This window comes from Phacochoerus africanus, chromosome 2 (genome assembly GCF_016906955.1).
Source record: "Phacochoerus africanus isolate WHEZ1 chromosome 2, ROS_Pafr_v1, whole genome shotgun sequence".
NCBI lineage: Eukaryota > Metazoa > Chordata > Mammalia > Artiodactyla > Suidae > Phacochoerus > Phacochoerus africanus.
This window is the reverse complement of record NC_062545.1, coordinates 139,311,646-139,329,692: the sequence shown is the minus strand read 5'-3', so window position 1 is coordinate 139,329,692 and position 18,047 is coordinate 139,311,646. Positions and strand designations below refer to the sequence as shown.

Genomic DNA, 18,047 nt, shown 5'->3' with positions numbered 1-18,047 from the left:
GGCACAAAGGCAGCAGACTAAGTTGTTCCACCTAAAATTTAGAAGTAATCCATTGTAGCTAATTTGAGAAAAATAAAAAATCTTTCTTTATTATGACCAATTCTTAGGAAACTTGTTTCCTTTCCCCAAAGATGGAAAACAAGGCACCGTACAAAGTGAGTCCGTTTGCTTCCTTTTGGCCCCAGTCCTCACTAGTGGTAGGGACAGAGAATAACTTGGTCCCTCACCTCAGCTCTTTTGTGACACTTGTTATTGAAATATCTAGGGTAAGCTGTGTGCTTCTGAAATACTTGTTCTAGCAAGCGCTAAAGAGACCTAGCATTCAGTAGTTTTCGTTTTTCCCAGAAAAAGTTAGCGTTAGTCAGAACCTTTTCCCTAATTGTCCTTCCTTACAGGTGTTCAGCACCTTGTGAATAATATTTTGCACCTTAAGCTTTCAAATTTTAAAAGCAGCTTTCATGACCATGTTGCAAAAGTGATAAACAGTGAAAGTGTCTTTTGCTCTTTGGACAAAATCAGTGCTTTTTTTTTTTTATGACCCCAATGAAAATAAGATTTCAGTGGTCCCAAGATGCATTTGCCCTTTACACACAGGTCAGCCCTGAGTTTGGGTTTGGAGGGCAATAGTAAGTAAAGCATGACCAGATTATTATGCTTTGCCTGTAAATCAAAGGTTTTGCTGGTAACGGAGCCCATGGCTTGAAATCAGGGTTTTATGTGTTTTCCAGATGTTTTAGACTGCTTGTCATAGTTCCATTGAATTGTGATTACAGAATCAGTAGATTTCCAGACACTTTGCATTGCCAAAGCACTCCCTCCCTGGCTCGCTCTCTCTCTCTCTCTCTCTCTCTAGCACCCTTTTTTCTTCCCTCTTTTTTTGGCTTTTTGCCATTTTTCTCAGAGATTCAGAATCTCAGATGAAAGACAAGTCAGTCAGTTTCACCATTTGCTGAGACTGCTGCTGGAGTTAAATGTTCTGGCGGATGGCAGTTGTAATAAATGAGAATTCAGTGTTTGAATTAACTGAAGGTCTTAAGTCATCCCTCCCAACCCTGGCTCTGCCCTACCCCCTCCCACCCAGTTCCATCTGCAGCTCTCTGATGACATTTGTTATCACAGAGATTCCCTGAGAACAGGTACCGGGAAATTAATATGATTTCAAAACAAGGTTCAGTTTTTGTTATGTGTTTCAGCGTCCAACACCATTTTCCTCTCCAGGTCAGACTTTGGGCTTTTCATGGGTTTACATTGTGTCTCTGGCAGCCTGGGTGATGGGTTCATTGAGTGTTGTAAAAGGTCCTCTGTTCCCCTTTCCAGTTCCTTCCATTCCCCTGGATGTCCTCTCAGCATCAAACTCCTCTTCTCAGCTGATAGTGAAGTGGAACCCGCCCTCCCTGCCCAATGGCAACCTGAGCTACTACATCGTGCGGTGGCAGCGCCAGCCTCAGGACAGCTATCTCTACCGGCATAATTATTGCTCCAAAGGTGAGGGGGACATGGGACACCTGTGGCTCTGACTCCCGAGCCCTATGCTACGCATTCAGCATCAGGCTGCTGCTGTGTGCAGCCTTGGCCATGGTCACAGGTGCTAACCGCGGTGTCTTCCCACACCGGTTAGGTAACTTGGCTCTCCTTGGGCTGCTCTTTTCCAAGCAGACAAAATCCCCATCAGGAAGTATGCTGATGGCACCATTGATGTCGAGGAGGCTACAGAGAACCCCAAGACTGAAGTGTGTGGTGGGGAGAAGGGACCATGCTGTGCTTGCCCCAAAACAGAAGCTGAGAAGCAGGCAGAGAAGGAGGAGGCTGAGTACCGCAAGGTCTTCGAGAACTTCCTGCACAATGCCATCTTTGTGCCCAGGTACGTGTCCTTTAAAGGTGTCCTCAGGCAGGTCCTGGCTCTTCCTCTCCACCCGGTGGTTTGTCGGTCAGCAGCCTCAAGGTGAGACCCAGTGGCTGTGGAGGTGGGACAGCAGTGTAGGCTCTCAACTTGGCCAGGTGGGATTACTGCCCCAGGCATTCAGCCCCCAGGGGAGGGCTCAGAGCCCGACACCTGTGCTATAGGCAGTGGCATGTGACAGGTGACAGGTGACAAGGCAGCTGCCAGCCTCCTGTAGAGAACACATGGGCTTAGACAGCAGTAGTCACCTGGCCACACTCACAGAAACCAGCGATCAAGGAGCCTGGATTTGGGCGCTTGTCTGCCCTTCCCACTCCTCCCTGATGCCTCTCAGCCCGATGAGGAGGAGGGCAGTGAGAGGGAGAAAATCAGAGTTGGTTCTGAAAGGGACCCAACCTAAAAGCATAACTGAGGGAGTTCGTCATGACTCAGCGGAAACGAATCTGACTAGTATCCATGAGGACACAGGTTTGATCCCTGGCCTCACTCAGTGGGTTAAGGATCCAGTGTTGCCGTGACCTGTGGTGTAGGTCACAGACTCGGCTTGAATCTGGTGTTGCTGTTGCTGTGGCTGTGGCAGAGGCCAGCAGCTATAGCCCTGATTTGACTCCTAGCCTGGGACCCTCCATATGCTGTGGGTACAGCCCTAAAAAGACCAAAAACAAACCAAAAAAAAGCATAACCAAGTGCCTCAGGCCAAGCAGGTTTGGGAGCCACATAGAAGATAGCCCTTCAAAGGCCAGCAGCCCAGCCCCAGGGCATCTGTCTGCTCTGCTACTCCCGTCTCTGCCAAGTAGAGATAAAACCAGAGGAAAGTAAACGTTCAGAGCAGAATTATTCAAATAGCCAAAATCGGGGAATAGCCCCTGTGTCCACTGGCAGATTAATGGATGAACAAATGTGGTCTTTCTTTGCAATGGAATATTATTCAACCATGAAAAAGAATGTGATTCTGAAGCATGGACTACAGCATGGGTGAACTGTGAAAACACAATGCTGAATGCAAGCAGCTGGATACAGAAGGAGATGCTGTGTAATTCCATGTATATGGAATGTCTGCGACAGGCAGATTCATAGCAACAGGCAGTAGATTAGAGGTTGTTCAGGGTAGGGAGGAGGGGAAGTGGGGGAGTTACTCCTTAATGCATGTGGAACTTCTGTTTGGGATGATGAAAACTTTTGGAAGGAGTAGCGACGGTTGTGTAGCATTATAACTGTATTCAGTGACACTCAATAGTGCACCTCAAAGTGCTGAAATGTCAAAAGTTGGTTAGGTTTTTTTAAAAATGTTAAATGGTTATTTTACCACAACAAACAACAGTAAAAGGAAAAAACAGTGGAGGGACCTTCAGCAGAGTAACCGTGTGATGTCAGGGAGAGGAGATAGAAACAGGGTGGTGGCTGATGGCTCCCTTTTCTTCCTGAAAGATTAGAGTTCAGAGTTTGGAAACAACATCGTGCCTGAATCTGGGCAGAGGATCAGCACGCAGAACAGTGCTGACTTACAAGCCTGTCTTCCCTGACCCCCAGGCGCCACAGCCGACAGCCCCGCTGCTGGCCTAGTCTAGTGATCACTCTCCTCCCAGCCTCTGTGCTTCTGTGGGTTCTCTAGTTGCTTCACCCTAAAGGCTCTTAGGTTTTTAGCAACAAACGGTTTTGGAAGAGACTTTTTTTTTTTTTTTTTTTGGTCAAGGGACCCTCTTGATATTTGTATAATAGTCAAAAATAGACATCTTGCTTTGAAAAATCATTAAAACGGAATCAAGTCCTTTTAGAACTGGAGGCACTATTCCCTTTGCAGAACGAAGCTCTGCATCACTTAGTGGCTTTCTACCCCTGAACCTCCCAACCTGCTCTGCTGGTGACATGTCCTGTTTGCAGATGGTTGACAGGACTGCGGTTCACATGTTAGTCCAGATAGTCTGTATACTGTGTGTGGTTTCCAGACTGGAAAATAGCCCAATGATGTTTTGAAACTAGAACCCAGATTCAGTGGCTTCTGCACCATCCTGATCATTAATGATCAATCTAGGGCTTGGCCCTCCTCCCTGTACACCAAGACTCTTTCCTTCATGGCATCTCAACATGGCCCATGGCCCATGCCCCCTGCACCCAGCCCCCCCCCCCATCCCAAGCCAGCAGAGGCTCTTCCCTACTTCCTGTGAACCCAGAAGAGGATGGATTTTGAGCATCCCAGGCAGGCTAGGCAGGAGCTGTCACTTCATTCTCCATCAGAGACACCGGCTACATTGCCGTCTTGGACCACCAACCTGCCCAAGGTCCAGGTTGTGAGTCCAGGCTTGGGAATGGTTTTGCTAAAAAGCCCTTAGCTCTCTGTTTATAGTCACCAGGCAGTGCTATTTTCACTCATCCATCGTGGAACATGGATCAGAGGATATTGCGGCAGAGCCACACAGATATCGTGAATGCCCTGTGTTTTTGTTGCTGAGTTCAAGATAAGTTTCCTCTTTGCTACATTCACCTTATGAATGTATATGCATCCACCCTGCGGTCCTCACGGCCTCTCTCCAAAGTCTGGTTCTGCTACCTGCCCCTCATTTCATAGGACAGCTATAATACCATTTGGCCCATGGTGAGGAGCCACAATTGCTAAGAATCTCACATTTGTGTTTTTATGCCTCCTATTAAGGTATGCATCTGATGTGCACACAATTTCTGACAGAATTCTGGTAAAAGAAGTGTCCAGGTAACAGAAGGACTGAATAAATTATAAAGGAAGGTTTTTCTGTTTTACAGCTAAATTGTCCAAAGTCAGTTTTTATTTTTTCCAGTTCATTACAAGAACAGTTTATTTGGGGGCTTCCAGCCAGTCAAGGCCACTGTGGTACATTGTTTGCTGAACATGTCCCATGTATCTTGAAGCAGGACGTCCCCAGGGGTGGTGTGTTGCTTTCTGGAGTCAGTTATCTGGTGCTGAGCACTTTTCATTGATCACCGCCTTTACGTTCTAAGTCACAGAGTTTGGTTGCAGTGACTGAAATGTCAACAGATGTTGAAGAGTAAGGCAGGTTTTCCGACAGGTGTAAGTCGTCCCAAGCGTGGGCGTGAGGGAAGCTGGCGATAACATTGGCTGCTGTTTACAGAGAATCACACCATTTGGAAGTGTGGCTGTTGACAGAGAATTGGGACCTGCCATTCTGTTGGCCCCATGCCTTCCCCAGTCCCTATCCACTGCAACAGCTCTGCAGCCTCCAAAACTGTGGTGAAAAAATACACTGTCAAGTGAACTTCATGCTGGAACCCCAGGTAAACAGGAGTGGGCTGCAGGAGGAGTTTTGACACAGTATTATTTTGTGGTGAATTAAACCCGAGCAACTTCTTACGTATACACGCAAGTAGGCGTTGTCTTGATTTTATGTGCTGTGTCGGTTTTGAAGAGAAGGCAGGAAATTTGCTGGTTGTATCAAAAAAAAGGTCTTCCTAGCAATAAATGAGGGTAGGATGGGTTACCATCGCCAGGGTAGCAGATGCAGTGGGCCCTCGGCTCATGCCCTAGCCTTGTGGTTCTCTGCCGGCTGGGATGAGCTGGAATGAGCTTACCTGTGTTGAATGTATCACATTTTGGGCAGAGCCCAGTATGTCCCCTGCATGGAGGCAATGGCAGTGTTTTCTGAGGGGAATCCGTGGGCCAGACACATGGGGGAGCCTGCACCCCTTTCCCCAAGCCTCTTCCAGGTTTTTCCCTCTGGGGTAAATAAGGACTTGAGGGAAGCCTGCCAGGTGTCAGCCTCCTGGGTGCCTGGGCCCCTGTGGGAACTTGGGCTCTCTCCCCTTCATTTCCTTCCTGGGCTTTTCGTTTTCCTTCCCGGATGAGGTTTGTTTCATTAGCTCCCCACCCTTTGCCCACCCATAGGAGAGGGATGCCGGCTGGTTACCCAGTGTGGACAGGACAGTGCTGCCCCCGCCCCCCGCCCCCGCCCCCGCCTGCCCTATGGCTGACCTGAGGGTGGCTGTTTCTTTGTCTGAGTGCTTACTGGTCTCATACTGTGTTTCTCTAGGTTCCTGTAACTGCTAGGAGCCTACTTTTAAGGTTTCTGACTTGTACTTGTTATCCACTCTGCTCTCGAAAAAAGGGTACTCTCTCTCAAGCTCTCATGGAAGCAGCCACTGGAAGAGTCGTCCAGCTTCTTGGATGCCTCACCTGTCCTTGTGGGTGTGGTCGTCCTCCCCCCGGTGACTCAAACAGTCCCTCTGCTCTCTTGTTGTTGTTCATGTCTGTTGTTCTAAGCCCCACTGAAATCTGTGACCGTGACGCTGCCCCTGTCCTGGGCAGGGCCTTGGGGAGACCATGGTGGTGCCTGCTGGGTGGGAAGTAAGACCAGGCTGAGAAGAATATAGACGCCCCCTTCAGAGGAGGAGGGGCCTAGTGGGGCCCCCAGAGCGACAGGTCTGAGATCCAAGCAAGTTCCTGCTACCACAAGCTTCCTTTTACTACAAAGCAGAAAGGTGGTCAAAAGAACCACCACTACAGGCCTGTGAACCCTGCTGCCCACTTCTCTGGGCCTGCACCCCACACCCGACCTCTAACCCATCCCCAGTAAATCTCAGTGTGGCCAGCAGGTCAGTCACCTTTGACACGTAGCAAGAGGTCTGTGGAGCAGATGGCACTGATGTTCTAATAAAGCAACGAGGGCTCTGCTGAGCTGGGGGCGGCTGGGGGCTAAGGCTTTAGTTGGCCTCTGTGTACCTTTGAGTAACCACTTTGGGAGCCAGGGGGCAGTTTGTATGGCAAGTCTGAGGTTTGCCGTGGAGAGAAAGCAAAATAAATAATGAGGAAGGAAATCCCCGTTTATTTATCGGTTCTTATGCAAGGCAGTTGAATGGCTCCTTTTATTCTGAGGTTAAGATTTTTCTTTTCTTTTCTTTCTGTTACCCTAACCCAAGTCATAGAAAAGACCAAAGAGGTAGAAGTCCTTACTCACAAGTCAAGTTTCTCTCTTCTTTGCAGACCTGAACGGAAGCGGAGGGAGGTCATGCAGGTCGCCAACACCACCATGTCCAGCCGGAGCAGAAACACCACAGTGGTGGACACCTACAATGTCACGGACCCAGAGGAGCTTGAGACAGAGTACCCTTTTTTTGAGAGCAGAGTGGATAACAAGGAGAGAACTGTCATTTCCAACCTCCGGCCTTTTACTTTGTACCGAATTGACATCCACAGCTGTAACCATGAGGCTGAGAAGCTGGGCTGCAGTGCCTCCAACTTTGTCTTTGCAAGAACCATGCCTGCAGGTATGGTGTGATCCAGTCACTCCATTCCTAATTCACTCACAGCCTTGATTTGTACACATGGAGGCTGACACCCAGGGCAATGACCCTTACTCTCAGTCCTGCTTATTAAAGAATGAGTGGTCTTTTGTAGGCAGCTCACTAGTCCAGCAGCCCAGGAATGGAGTTCATTCATAGCAACCCCACTCTCTCCCCAGTCTCTCCATACAGAGTGCTTGAGAGCAGGGAACTCAATTCAGGGTCTACACTTTTCCCTCTCCTTGGTTCATGTTGTGCATTCCCGTGGCCCCCTTTTTTTGCCCATTTATGCACAGGGAAATTTGCCAGGTCTCTCCTGAGTTCTCAGAGATTCTGTGAAATCCTCAGTTGGCTGCCCTGAATCAAAGTAAGTGTAGCTCCTGAAGGTCAGCTCCCAGAGGAGCCTTGTGTCCTGCTTGTTTGGTCCTCACCTTCCTCTTCTTTTAGAAGCTACCTGTGGCCCAGACAGCAAGCCATCCACCTTTAAGGATGGATGAACTGCCCAGTTGGCTTCCCTGTGGAGCTGGCAAAGTGGCATAGAGGCTGCGGCCCGGGAGCAGGGCCTCCCTGGCCTGGTTCTGGCACCTACATGTGGCCACCAGCCTCTCCAGCCTTAGTCTCCTCACCCTTCCAGGCGAGACATAGCCCAGCTGCTTTCTCACAGCCTTTCCCAGCTGGAACTTTCAGTGACTTATGCTCACCCTTGGGTTTAATCGCTTTAAGAAGCAAAAGCAAGAGAACAGGCACCCCAGCCTTACTGGGCAGCTAGAGGACTCACTGATGAGGTGGTGAGCTTGCACTCAGCACCAGCGTCCTTGCAGGTGGCTCAGGGACCATCCTTCACGCCTGTGCAGAAAGCGTGCATCTGCCTTGCGCAGCTGCAAAGCGTGAAGTGTCCAGTCTGGCCTGGAGGTGGAATATCTGCTTCTGCTCACTCAGTACCTTCTCAGTGCTGCCTGTGTTTGACGGCATGGTAAAGAAGCTGAGTACCAGAAATAAGACAATTGGGTTGCTGAGGTTTTCCTCCTGTGCTTGATAGTAAGCTTTTTTGTTGGGGGCTGGGGAACAGGGAGGGTATGGTGGCATCTTGAAACTTACAGGCCATTGGGTTCCTTCCAAAACCCTTGCTGGAAGTTCCCATTGTGGCTCAGTGGTAAAGAACCTGACCAGTATCCATGAGGATGTGGGTTCAATCCCTGGCTTCGCTCACAGCATTGCCCTGAGCTGTGGTATAGGTAGCAAATGTGGCTTGGATCCCATGTAACTGTGGCTGTGGTGTAGGCCGGCAGCTGCAGTTCCAATTCGACCCCTAGCCTGGGAATCTCCATATGCCACGGGTACAACCCTCAAAAGGAAAAAAAAAAAAGAAACCTACTGTGTATGGGAGGTCAGGTCAGGAGAAGTGAACGCAGGTACCGTCTGCAGTCCTGTATGCATGGTTGAAGAGGGTATTCTTAGGTTTAATCCAGCATTTTTTGTCTTTTTTGGGGGACTTGAGTCTAACTTCATTGCTTGTTTCAATTGTTGCACAGAAGGAGCAGATGACATTCCCGGGCCAGTGACCTGGGAGCCACGGCCTGAGAACTCCATCTTTTTAAAGTGGCCAGAACCTGAGAATCCTAATGGATTGATTCTAATGTATGAAATAAAATATGGATCACAAGTCGAGGTAAGACTGGGGCAGTGGCCTATGTCTGGATATATTTCCAATACAGTAGATGGCATATGTTCCAGTGTGACACAGGGCACCTCCTGCTTAGCTTAAGACTTTAAACAATAAAATAAGGAGGTGAGGAATTCCCTGATGACTTAGCAGGTTAAGGATCTGACATTGTCACTGCTGTGGCTCAGGTTCAATCCCTGGCCCAAGAACTTCTGCATGCAGCTAACAAATAAAAATAAAAATCAGGAGGTAAATCATTGAGGATTTAGGTCTTTCTCCCAACTCCGTTCTCTTTGAGGATTTCTCAGAATGTGCAAGGAGCTGGTTTACTCTCACCCTCAAGAAACTATTTCTTCGCAGAAAACCAGCTTTCAACCTGGAGTAGATTGGCCTTAAGAACTTAGTCTTTCTGGAAGTCTTTTTAGCTAAAGAAATAAGGTTTGTTTAGAGCTTGGCTGTGCTCACAGTTCCTGGAGGGCTGCCACACTGTACAACTGGGTGTTTTCCCTTTCACTGCAGCTCTGGGTCACTGTTGGGTGGGAGGTGAGGGGTGAGGTAGCAGTAGTCGCCCATTTCCCCAGAATGTGTGGGAGATGGACGCAAACGCAAATGTTTATTTCCCCAGGATCAGCGGGAATGTGTGTCCAGACAGGAGTACAGGAAGTATGGAGGGGCCAAGCTGAACCGGCTCAACCCAGGGAACTACACGGCCCGGATTCAGGCCACCTCTCTCTCCGGGAATGGGTCGTGGACGGAACCTGTGTTCTTCTACGTCCAGGCCAAAAGTAAGGCTTAAGGAGGGAGCAGCTGGGAAGACTGAAAGCAGGTGGGGCCGGGACTGGGGAAGCCTGGCTGGTCGTGGCTCTCTGGTTTTCTAATTTCCGGTGGCCAACTTTCAGAAGAGTCATGCTTCTGCCAACACCTTGTCTGGGAGCTCAGGCTAAGGAGCTGCCACACTTGGAGTCCTTACCTCATCTGATGGGCAGCGAGAGACTCTGAGCCCCTCTTTTGAGGGAGACAGCCGGGGGCTTTTGCTCCCAACTTGGTTTACGTCAGAGCATTTTACAAAGTACTGAATTGACCATCCTGCCTCCTGCCTCCTGCCTCGTCAGGGATGCTGGTTGGGACTCAGGCTCAGGGCTCTCAACCATAACGGGTGACAGAAACCTGAGGGCCTTCAGGTCCAGTCTGCTCCAGAGCAGGCAGGAGTCGCCAGGATAGCATCCCAGGCTGAGACATGGCCCTCATCACTGCTCATCGGTAAGATACAGATGCACTTTTATTTTTTATTTTTATTTTTTGGTCTTTTTAGGGCCGTACCTGTGGCATATGGAGGTTCTCAGGCTAGGGGGGGTCCAATCAGAGCTGTAGCCACCAGCCTACGCCACAGCCACAGCAACCCCAGACCCTTAACCCACTGAGTGAGGCCAGGGATCGAACCTGTGTCCTCATGGATGTTTGTCAGGTTCGTTAACTGCTGAGCCACGACAGGAACTCCAACTTTTGTTTTGTTTTGTTTGTTTTTTGTTTTTTGACTTTCTAGGGTCACACCTGCGGCACATGGAGCTTCCCAGGCTAGTAGTCAAATTGGAGCTGCAGCTGCTGGCCTACACCACAGCCACAGCAACACAGGATCTGAGCCACGTCCGCAACTTACACCATAGCCCATGGCAACGCCAGATCCCCAACCCACTGAGTGAGGCCAGGGCTCGAACCCAGTACCCATGGATACTAGTTAGCTTTGTTTCCGCTGAGACACGACGAGAACTCCCACATGCACTTCTAAAGCAGCAATGTACATTGAAAGCACGTGGCACTTGCCATTTGACACAGAGACTGAGCCATTTTGTACGTTTGTGCTCAAACCTTTGACAGACAGAATTCTTAAGAGGCCATTCTCTGTGAGGATTTTAGATTTTAAAACAATTTTATAAAATGTATGAGCACAATAAGGGCCCTGAACTTGCTTGGCCAAGAAAACTCAATGTTTTCATTTGGTGACGTAAATATCCCTTTTTTTCTTTCCATATTGAGTTTCTACTGTTTTGTATTAGAAACCAATATTTTTTTGGGGAGGGGGGCACACCATGATATGGAAGTTCCCAGGCCAGGGACTGAATCCGAGCCGTGGCTACAACCTACGCTACACCAGATCCTTTTAATGTACTGCACCAGGCCGGGGATCAAACCCGTGCCTCTGCAGCTGTCCACGCTACTACAGTCAGGTTCTTAATTCACTGTGCCACAGCAGGAACTCCTATAAACCAAATTTTTAAGATTATTTCATGTTCAGATAATGGAGTCAAATTTGGCATAACACTGTGTTCCTTACTGCTTCCGCAAGAAAATGCAGCCCTGCCTTGCTTTGTGGTGCTACTTTTGGGTCAAGTGAGCACTTTCCACTGCCCTGGTCCCTCCTGGTGTCCGTATCTGTGCTGCTCTGGTGTGGAGTCTGAGTTTTTAAATTCAGGATGCAATCGATTGAGCAGTCCACCTAGGTTAGCACCTAATAGTCAAAGACATGCCTGGTATTTGGAAATCCACATAGTGACAGATACCAAAAGCAGAATCGGGGGGTGGATAGAATTGCAGACCTTGAGGCAGGATTTTATGAGCCTGGCACTGTGTGAGGGGTAAACAGATGCTTAGGCAAAATAATTCCATCAACTACAATAGTCTGAATTCTCCATGTGGTCCATTTAACCTACTCATTCCAGTTGGCTGGTGCCACCCACTCCATTGCTGGAACTTTCAACAGTATTCCGGGAACCCTCTCCAAAGAAGTGGCTTGCTTTCTCCCCTCCCCCACCACGTCCACATCCATCCCTTAGGAGCAGAGCCTAGGTTTAGAGGCCTGGCGTGCTGTGTTCTTTAAAACAGCAGCATTGGCTTCTGGGGTTCAGTGACCTTGGCTTATACCCAGAGATAACATATTCCTCTCTACCACTGCTTCCCCATTTTTAACCCTGTGAGTGCTAGAATGCTAATGGGAAACCCAAGAACCCCTCTGATGGCACCTTTCCAGCAGAAGTTGGCACACACCGCAAGGAAATTAAATCTGCGTGGCCTCCTTTACCATCGGGAAGTTTTTCCTCATGTCAGACAAGACTCTCTCCTGCTACGGTTGAGTCTCATTTCCTCCTATTTAATCCTCAGAGGAGACAGAAGCTTTGGAAGCTTTCTGGCAACAGCTCTCCTTTTAGGAACACTTGGTGTGCTTGAATACTATTAAATTACTCTTCAGGCTTTTCTCCTCCAGACTAAATAATCTCAGGTTTGTGGCCTTTTCTCGTAGCCCAGTCTCATGGACCAATTTTCTAACCATTCAATCAGTTTGTTCTTCCTTGGCTGTGTTCCAGTTTCTCCATGTCCCCATTGAAATGTGAAACTCAAAAAGAACACAGTACAACCTGACCAGTAGTGTAAGTGATAGAAATATAAGAAATCATCCTCAGGGGACAAAAAGAAGCTCCACTAGCTTCCCAAAGGCAATGTTAACTTGCAAGTATTCTCACAAATTAGGAAATGTAGCAGCCTGCATCCATTTTTAGAGCTGCTTGATATAAAAAAAATTTTTTTTTTTTTTTTTTTTTTAGGACTGCACTTCGGGCATATAGAGGTTCCCAGGAGAGGGGTCAAATCAGAGCTGCAGCTGCCGGCCTACACACAGCCACAGCAATGCCAGATCCGAGCCGCATCTGTGACCCACACCACAGCTTGTAGCAATGGTGGATCCTTAACCCACTGAGGGAGGCCAGGGATCGAACCTGAGTCCTCACGGATCCTAATGGGATTTGTTACCACTGAACCATGACAGGAACTCCAGATAAAAATATTTTTAAGTAAAAAAATGAAAATAGCTTAAATAGTCCTTAAAGAGTGATAACATTAGTAGAGTTAACGGCAAAATAATCGACGGGTGTACCTTGGTCTCCAGTGAGTTCCAACCTCACTTCCACATGGACACTTCGACTTGGGAGTCCCAGGGCACTTGGGACCCCTCATGCACAAAACCAGAATCACAGGTGCTCCCTTCAGAATCTCTCTGCTTGTTCCTAAGCCCAGTCAGTGGTCCAGTAATCCACATGTCACCCCAGCCAGGAATCTTACAGCCATCCCTCACTTTTCCTTCTCACCTGCCACCCTTTTCGCAATCAAGCCCCCCTCTCTTTGATTCTGCCTCCAAAATAGCTCTGGAATCCGGCCTCTGTTATCACCACCATCACCACCTCAGCTCAGAGCCTCCAGGGCACTTGCTTTGTAGGGAAATTGTGAACTGGGGGTGCAGAAAGCCTGGATTCCAATACCAAGGCCATGGCCCACCAGCTGCCTGTGTGACCCTGGGTTGGGGGAGGCCTTCACCTCTGAACCTCTCATTTGTAGGAAAGAAGTAGCAATTTCTTGGTGAGGTCTGAGCTGGGTGAAGCAGAGCACGCCCAGGGCCCCTCCCACCCACTGCCCACACATCTCTCCACTGCCAGCCCCTCGGGCCGTCCTCAGGCACAGCCACCAATCCCTGCACAAATCCCCAGTTCACCTCGGGGCTGGAAAGCTCTCACCGGTGCCTCAACCTGCACAATGAAGCTCAGACTGCTTAGCTTGGACAAGGGCCCTTGGGAGCAGCCCTGCTTTCTTTCCAGTATCATTTCCACCCACCCTCTGTGCTTGAAGAGCTTCCCCTGACTCCCTTTCCCTCTCTCCCCTCCTCCACCTTTGCAACCTCACAGTCAGGCACTCCACTTGTCTGGCTCTTAGGCTACCTACAGATGTGTTGATTTCCAGCGTCCGGCAGAATTTTCAAGAGTAGGGATCGGTGTTCAGCCTGGCATCTGTCATCGGAGTGCTGGGGACACATATGTGACACCAGAGGTGGGTGAGGAGCAAGCGCTGCAGAGAGCTCTGGGGTCCCAGACTTGTAACTATAGACTCTGATGTTTGGGGAGAACTCAGAGCAGCTTTGGCCAGGGGTAGCATGCAGTTACTTTTTTTTTTTTTTTTTTAATTGTCTGTGGAATGGTCTTAATACAGATAAAAGTCAGTGCAGCTTGAGCACTATGCACGTAAGAACCTCAGTTCATTTTATTTTAGCAAATATATGCAATTCCACTAATAGTCACCAAACTGCATACAAACATTATTTTGCTTGAGCCCATTATTTGAGCTATTATTTCAGAATATGCTGTGCTGGAGTTCCCACTTTGACACAATGGGATTGGAGGCTTCTCTGCAGCCCCAGGACACAGGTTCGATCCCTGGCCCAGTGCAGTGGGTTAAAGTATCCAGCGTTTTCGCAGCTTTGGCTTAGGGCACAGCTGCAACTCAGATTTGATCCCAGGTGGGGGAACTTCCATGTGCTGCAGGTGTGGCCATAAAAGATTAAAAAAAAAAAAGACAAAAACACTGTGCTTTGGAAATAAAAATGACTCTACTCAGTCTGCATTCATTTCATCTTTTTTTTTTCATTTCATCAAATAACTCAGTGTTTCTTGCTGTTACTTCCAATACTGTTGACCACAGAACTCCTAGTTTGTGACTGGGCAGTAAAGGAATTCGCAGGGATTTTTGTCACACTTCTAGCAAAATGTAAGCAGATGAAATGAGCAGTTTGTTCACCCAGTGACATTCTCTCATTTCCCCCTTATTTCTGCAGCGACATATGAAAACTTCATCCATCTGATCATTGCCCTACCAGTGGCCGTTCTGTTGATAGTAGGAGGGTTGGTTATAATGTTGTACGTCTTCCACAGAAAGAGGTGAGTGACTTGGTGAGAAGGTCAGACACTTTGCCATCTAACTGGTTTGATTTGAACCTGAGTTAAAGTCCACTTTTTAGGATTTTGAGGAACTATCTTATGGATCAGAAAACTCAATTTTTTTTTTTTTTTTTTTTTTTTACTTTTTAGGGCTGAACCTGTGGCAAATGGAAATTCCCAGGCTAGAGGTTGAATTGGAGCAGCAGCTGCTGGCCTACACCACAGCCATGGGCAAGGCTGGATCCTTAACCCACGGAGCAAGTCCAGGGATTGAGGAATCCACATCATCATGGATACTAGTCAGGTCGTTACCACTGAGCCAAAACGGAAACTCCAAAAAACCTGATTTTTCCGATCAAATGTTCTTCACAGAAAAATAAAATGTTTTCTAATGATTCAACAACAGAAAACACTTTCTTGGGAGTATGGGTCACTGCTCACACTGGTGGTTCCATCACAGATACTGCTGCTTATGCAAAGCTTTTTCAGTATCTTAACCCCATCCATCATATACGCCTTTCAGTTTTCAATGAGGTGAAGAAACAATGTTTCTGTACAAGCTCTAATCTGAGGCCACTGAAGAAGCCAAAAGAGGCAGCAAGTGGGGTTCGCTTGTGCTTCAGTGGGATAAGGGTCCAGTTTTGTCACTGCAGCGGCTCAGATCGCTGCTGTGGCTCACATTTGATCCCTGGTCTAGGAACTTCCACTTGCCTCCAGTGCAGGCAAAACATAATATAGTAATAATAGCAATGACAATAATAAGCAAAAGAGGCAGCAAGTGTCTTGCTGGCTCACCCTGAATCAGGAGTGTGATGAGAGTTGTCATGACAGTACCCTCCCTTCCCCCCACAGCCCCTCTTGATCCTTAATGAAACAGAACAAATAAAATTGGGATAACAAAGATGAAAGTACAGAGAGAAGCATGGGGATGTTTTTTGTTTTTTGTTTTTTTTTTTCCTCTAACCTAAATTTCATCCTTTTTGACAGAAATAACAGCAGGCTGGGGAATGGAGTGCTGTATGCTTCCGTGAACCCGGAGTACTTCAGCGCAGCTGATGGTGAGCCTCTAAACTGCATTCACTGCCGAGGGGCCCAGATCAGGAGCTCTGGGGAGTGTTAGTAATTGAGGGGGAAGAGGTTTGCATTATTTTGAGGTAGCTTTGGCCTCAGATCTGTCTCCATTAACAGTTTTGTTTTTTTTTTTTTAAATCAGAGTGTTGAGCAGTTCTCTGAATAGGTCAGAAATTCTGGTACCATCTGGGCTGCCCCAAGGAAAAGCAGGCTTCAGAGATGAGTATGGCCAGCACAGTAATCATTTTATTTAATTGCTTGAAATTTTATGCTAGAATGAAAAAAAAAAAAAGCTGAATAATTGTCCACATCTACTTGGAGGGTATGCTGCAGCTGACAAAACAGTCCTTTTAAACTAGTTGCAGCTTGAGTTCCGTATCGTTACAATTGGCTTTGATCACCGAGGCCTCTCTGCTCTTTGTGTCTGGGGTATTTTCTGTTCATTTCCTCCTGACTGGGGTGGTACAACTCCGTCCCTCATGGCCCATTCGCATTCCCTCTGGTTCTAAGTCCTGAGGGCCATTCAGTTCAACGCTGAAGAGGTCTGACCTGGAAGCTGGCTTGCGCTCAATGGCTCTCTCTTTTTTTCCTTTTTTGCTGTCTTATCTTCCTAGTTTGCCAAAATCAAAACTTGTCAAGGTAAATCAGAGTGGGACATTGGTCAGTGGGTGCCTCTCACTGGCACTTTGCTGGAGACTTTCACAATGCGATCCCTTTTGATCCCAGAACCCCATAAGATGGATTTTCTGATGCTCATCTATCTGTCCATGGGGTAACAGGGCTCAGGGGAGAAACTTGCCCCGGTCAAGTAGAGCCAGGTAGTTAAGTCAAGATGCCACAGCCCTGGCATCTTGTTGGCATGTGGCACAGTCGCCCTGGAGGAAGACTGTGAAGTCCTGGGGGCAGGCGGACAAGCAGGCACACAGGAGGAGCTGGACCTCCTCTTTGTCAGGTGAATAAATAGTGCATGGGATGAGGCTGATGTGTTTAGGAAACATGTTTGCCTCTCTCATGCTTTAGAAGTGGAAGTGTTTGGTCAGGAGATGTGAAATAGAGTCACGATTATTCTCATTGCTTATCCTGATCAAATGAGAAAACGTATGAAAACGTTGTGACAATGTCAAAGCACTATATAAGTGTATAAAGTTTTATTTCAGGAGTTCCTGTTGTGGTGCAGTGGAAACAAATTTGACTAGGAACCATGAGGTTGGGGGTTTGATCCCTGGCCTCGCTCAGTGGGTTAAGGATCTGGCATTGCCGGGAGCTGTGGTGTAGGCCGGCAGCTGTAGCTCCGATTCAACCCCTAGCCTGGGAACCTCCGTATGCCGCAGGTGCAGGATAATAAGGACATTATTCCTCTTTATATAAAGGTCTAGAAGAGCTGTATTTTTTAAATGCATATATATGGACACCCACACACATACCTACACGTCTGTATATGAGACAGAGAACATTCTGGAAGGATCACACCAAACTTATAAGAATAGTTACTTGTGGAGATGATCTTTTTCTTTCATAAAAGAACAGTTTTTATGCATTGTTTGTATAAATAATAGGATTTTTTGGTAATCAAGGAAGGTGAGGAGTCATCACACACTTAACGGAATTTATAGGGGAAATGCAAGGCCGCTCCCCCCCTCTGTCAGTGTGGAATGAGACTACTTCAGAGATGCTGCTTGACTTCAAAATAAAGCAGAGAAGATAGGCATTTGTAGCTTTGACTCTGCAGTACCAGAAAGTTTTTAGAGAGAACTAATACAATCCTATCAGACATTGATGGCAGTTTGAATTCAAATTTTGTGTTTTTCCAGAATGTTTTCATAATATGCCTTAATTCTTTTTTTTTTTTTTTTTTTTTTGTCGTTTTAGGACCGCAACCTGCAGCATATGGGGGTTCCCAGGATAGGGGTCCAATGGGAGCTATAGCTGCCGGCCTACACCGCAGCCACAGCAACTCGGGATCTGAGCTGCGTCTGCGACCCACACCACAGCTCATGACAACACAGGATCCTTAACCCACTGGGCAAGGCCAGGGATCAAACCTGCAAACTCGTGGTTCCTAGTCGGACTCGTTAACCACTGAGCCACAATGGGAACTCCACTAATTGTCTTAATTCTTTAAAAACAAAACAAAGAAGCAAAACCCAGGTCAACAGGTAGAAACACTATCACCTTATTTAACTTACTCTGTTCCGGCCTCCTGACAAGCATCTTAGAGCTAGTTGCCTCAAGGGGCAACAAAATGACATTGCAGTTCAGAAATGCTTTAAAAACTTTTCTCTCCAAAAGCTAATCTGCATGTCACCATTCTCCAGACTGCACTGAAAATCCCCTACAGGGGAAAGCTGATAACATTGTGCGCATAAAACCTCTGCTGGCTGGCAGGGCTTAG

The 18,047-nt window shown here is 47.7% G+C and overlaps 1 protein-coding gene across 2 annotated transcripts in view; it reads left to right on the top strand.

The window, feature by feature from the left end:
- IGF1R (insulin like growth factor 1 receptor) overlaps window positions 1–18,047 on the top strand; it is a 299,068-nt gene that overhangs the window by 259,363 nt on the left and 21,658 nt on the right. Inside the window, exons 9-15 of one of the 2 annotated variants that reach the window (XM_047766801.1) lie at window positions 1,318–1,485; window positions 1,657–1,861; window positions 6,870–7,153; window positions 8,701–8,837; window positions 9,457–9,616; window positions 14,482–14,584; window positions 15,572–15,642. In XM_047766801.1, coding sequence (XP_047622757.1) covers window positions 1,318–1,485; window positions 1,657–1,861; window positions 6,870–7,153; window positions 8,701–8,837; window positions 9,457–9,616; window positions 14,482–14,584; window positions 15,572–15,642 — 1,128 coding nt within the window. Of the gene's footprint in view, window positions 1–1,317; window positions 1,486–1,653; window positions 1,862–6,869; window positions 7,154–8,700; window positions 8,838–9,456; window positions 9,617–14,481; window positions 14,585–15,571; window positions 15,643–18,047 lie in introns of both variants that reach the window. The other variant, XM_047766800.1, reaches the window with a different exon arrangement.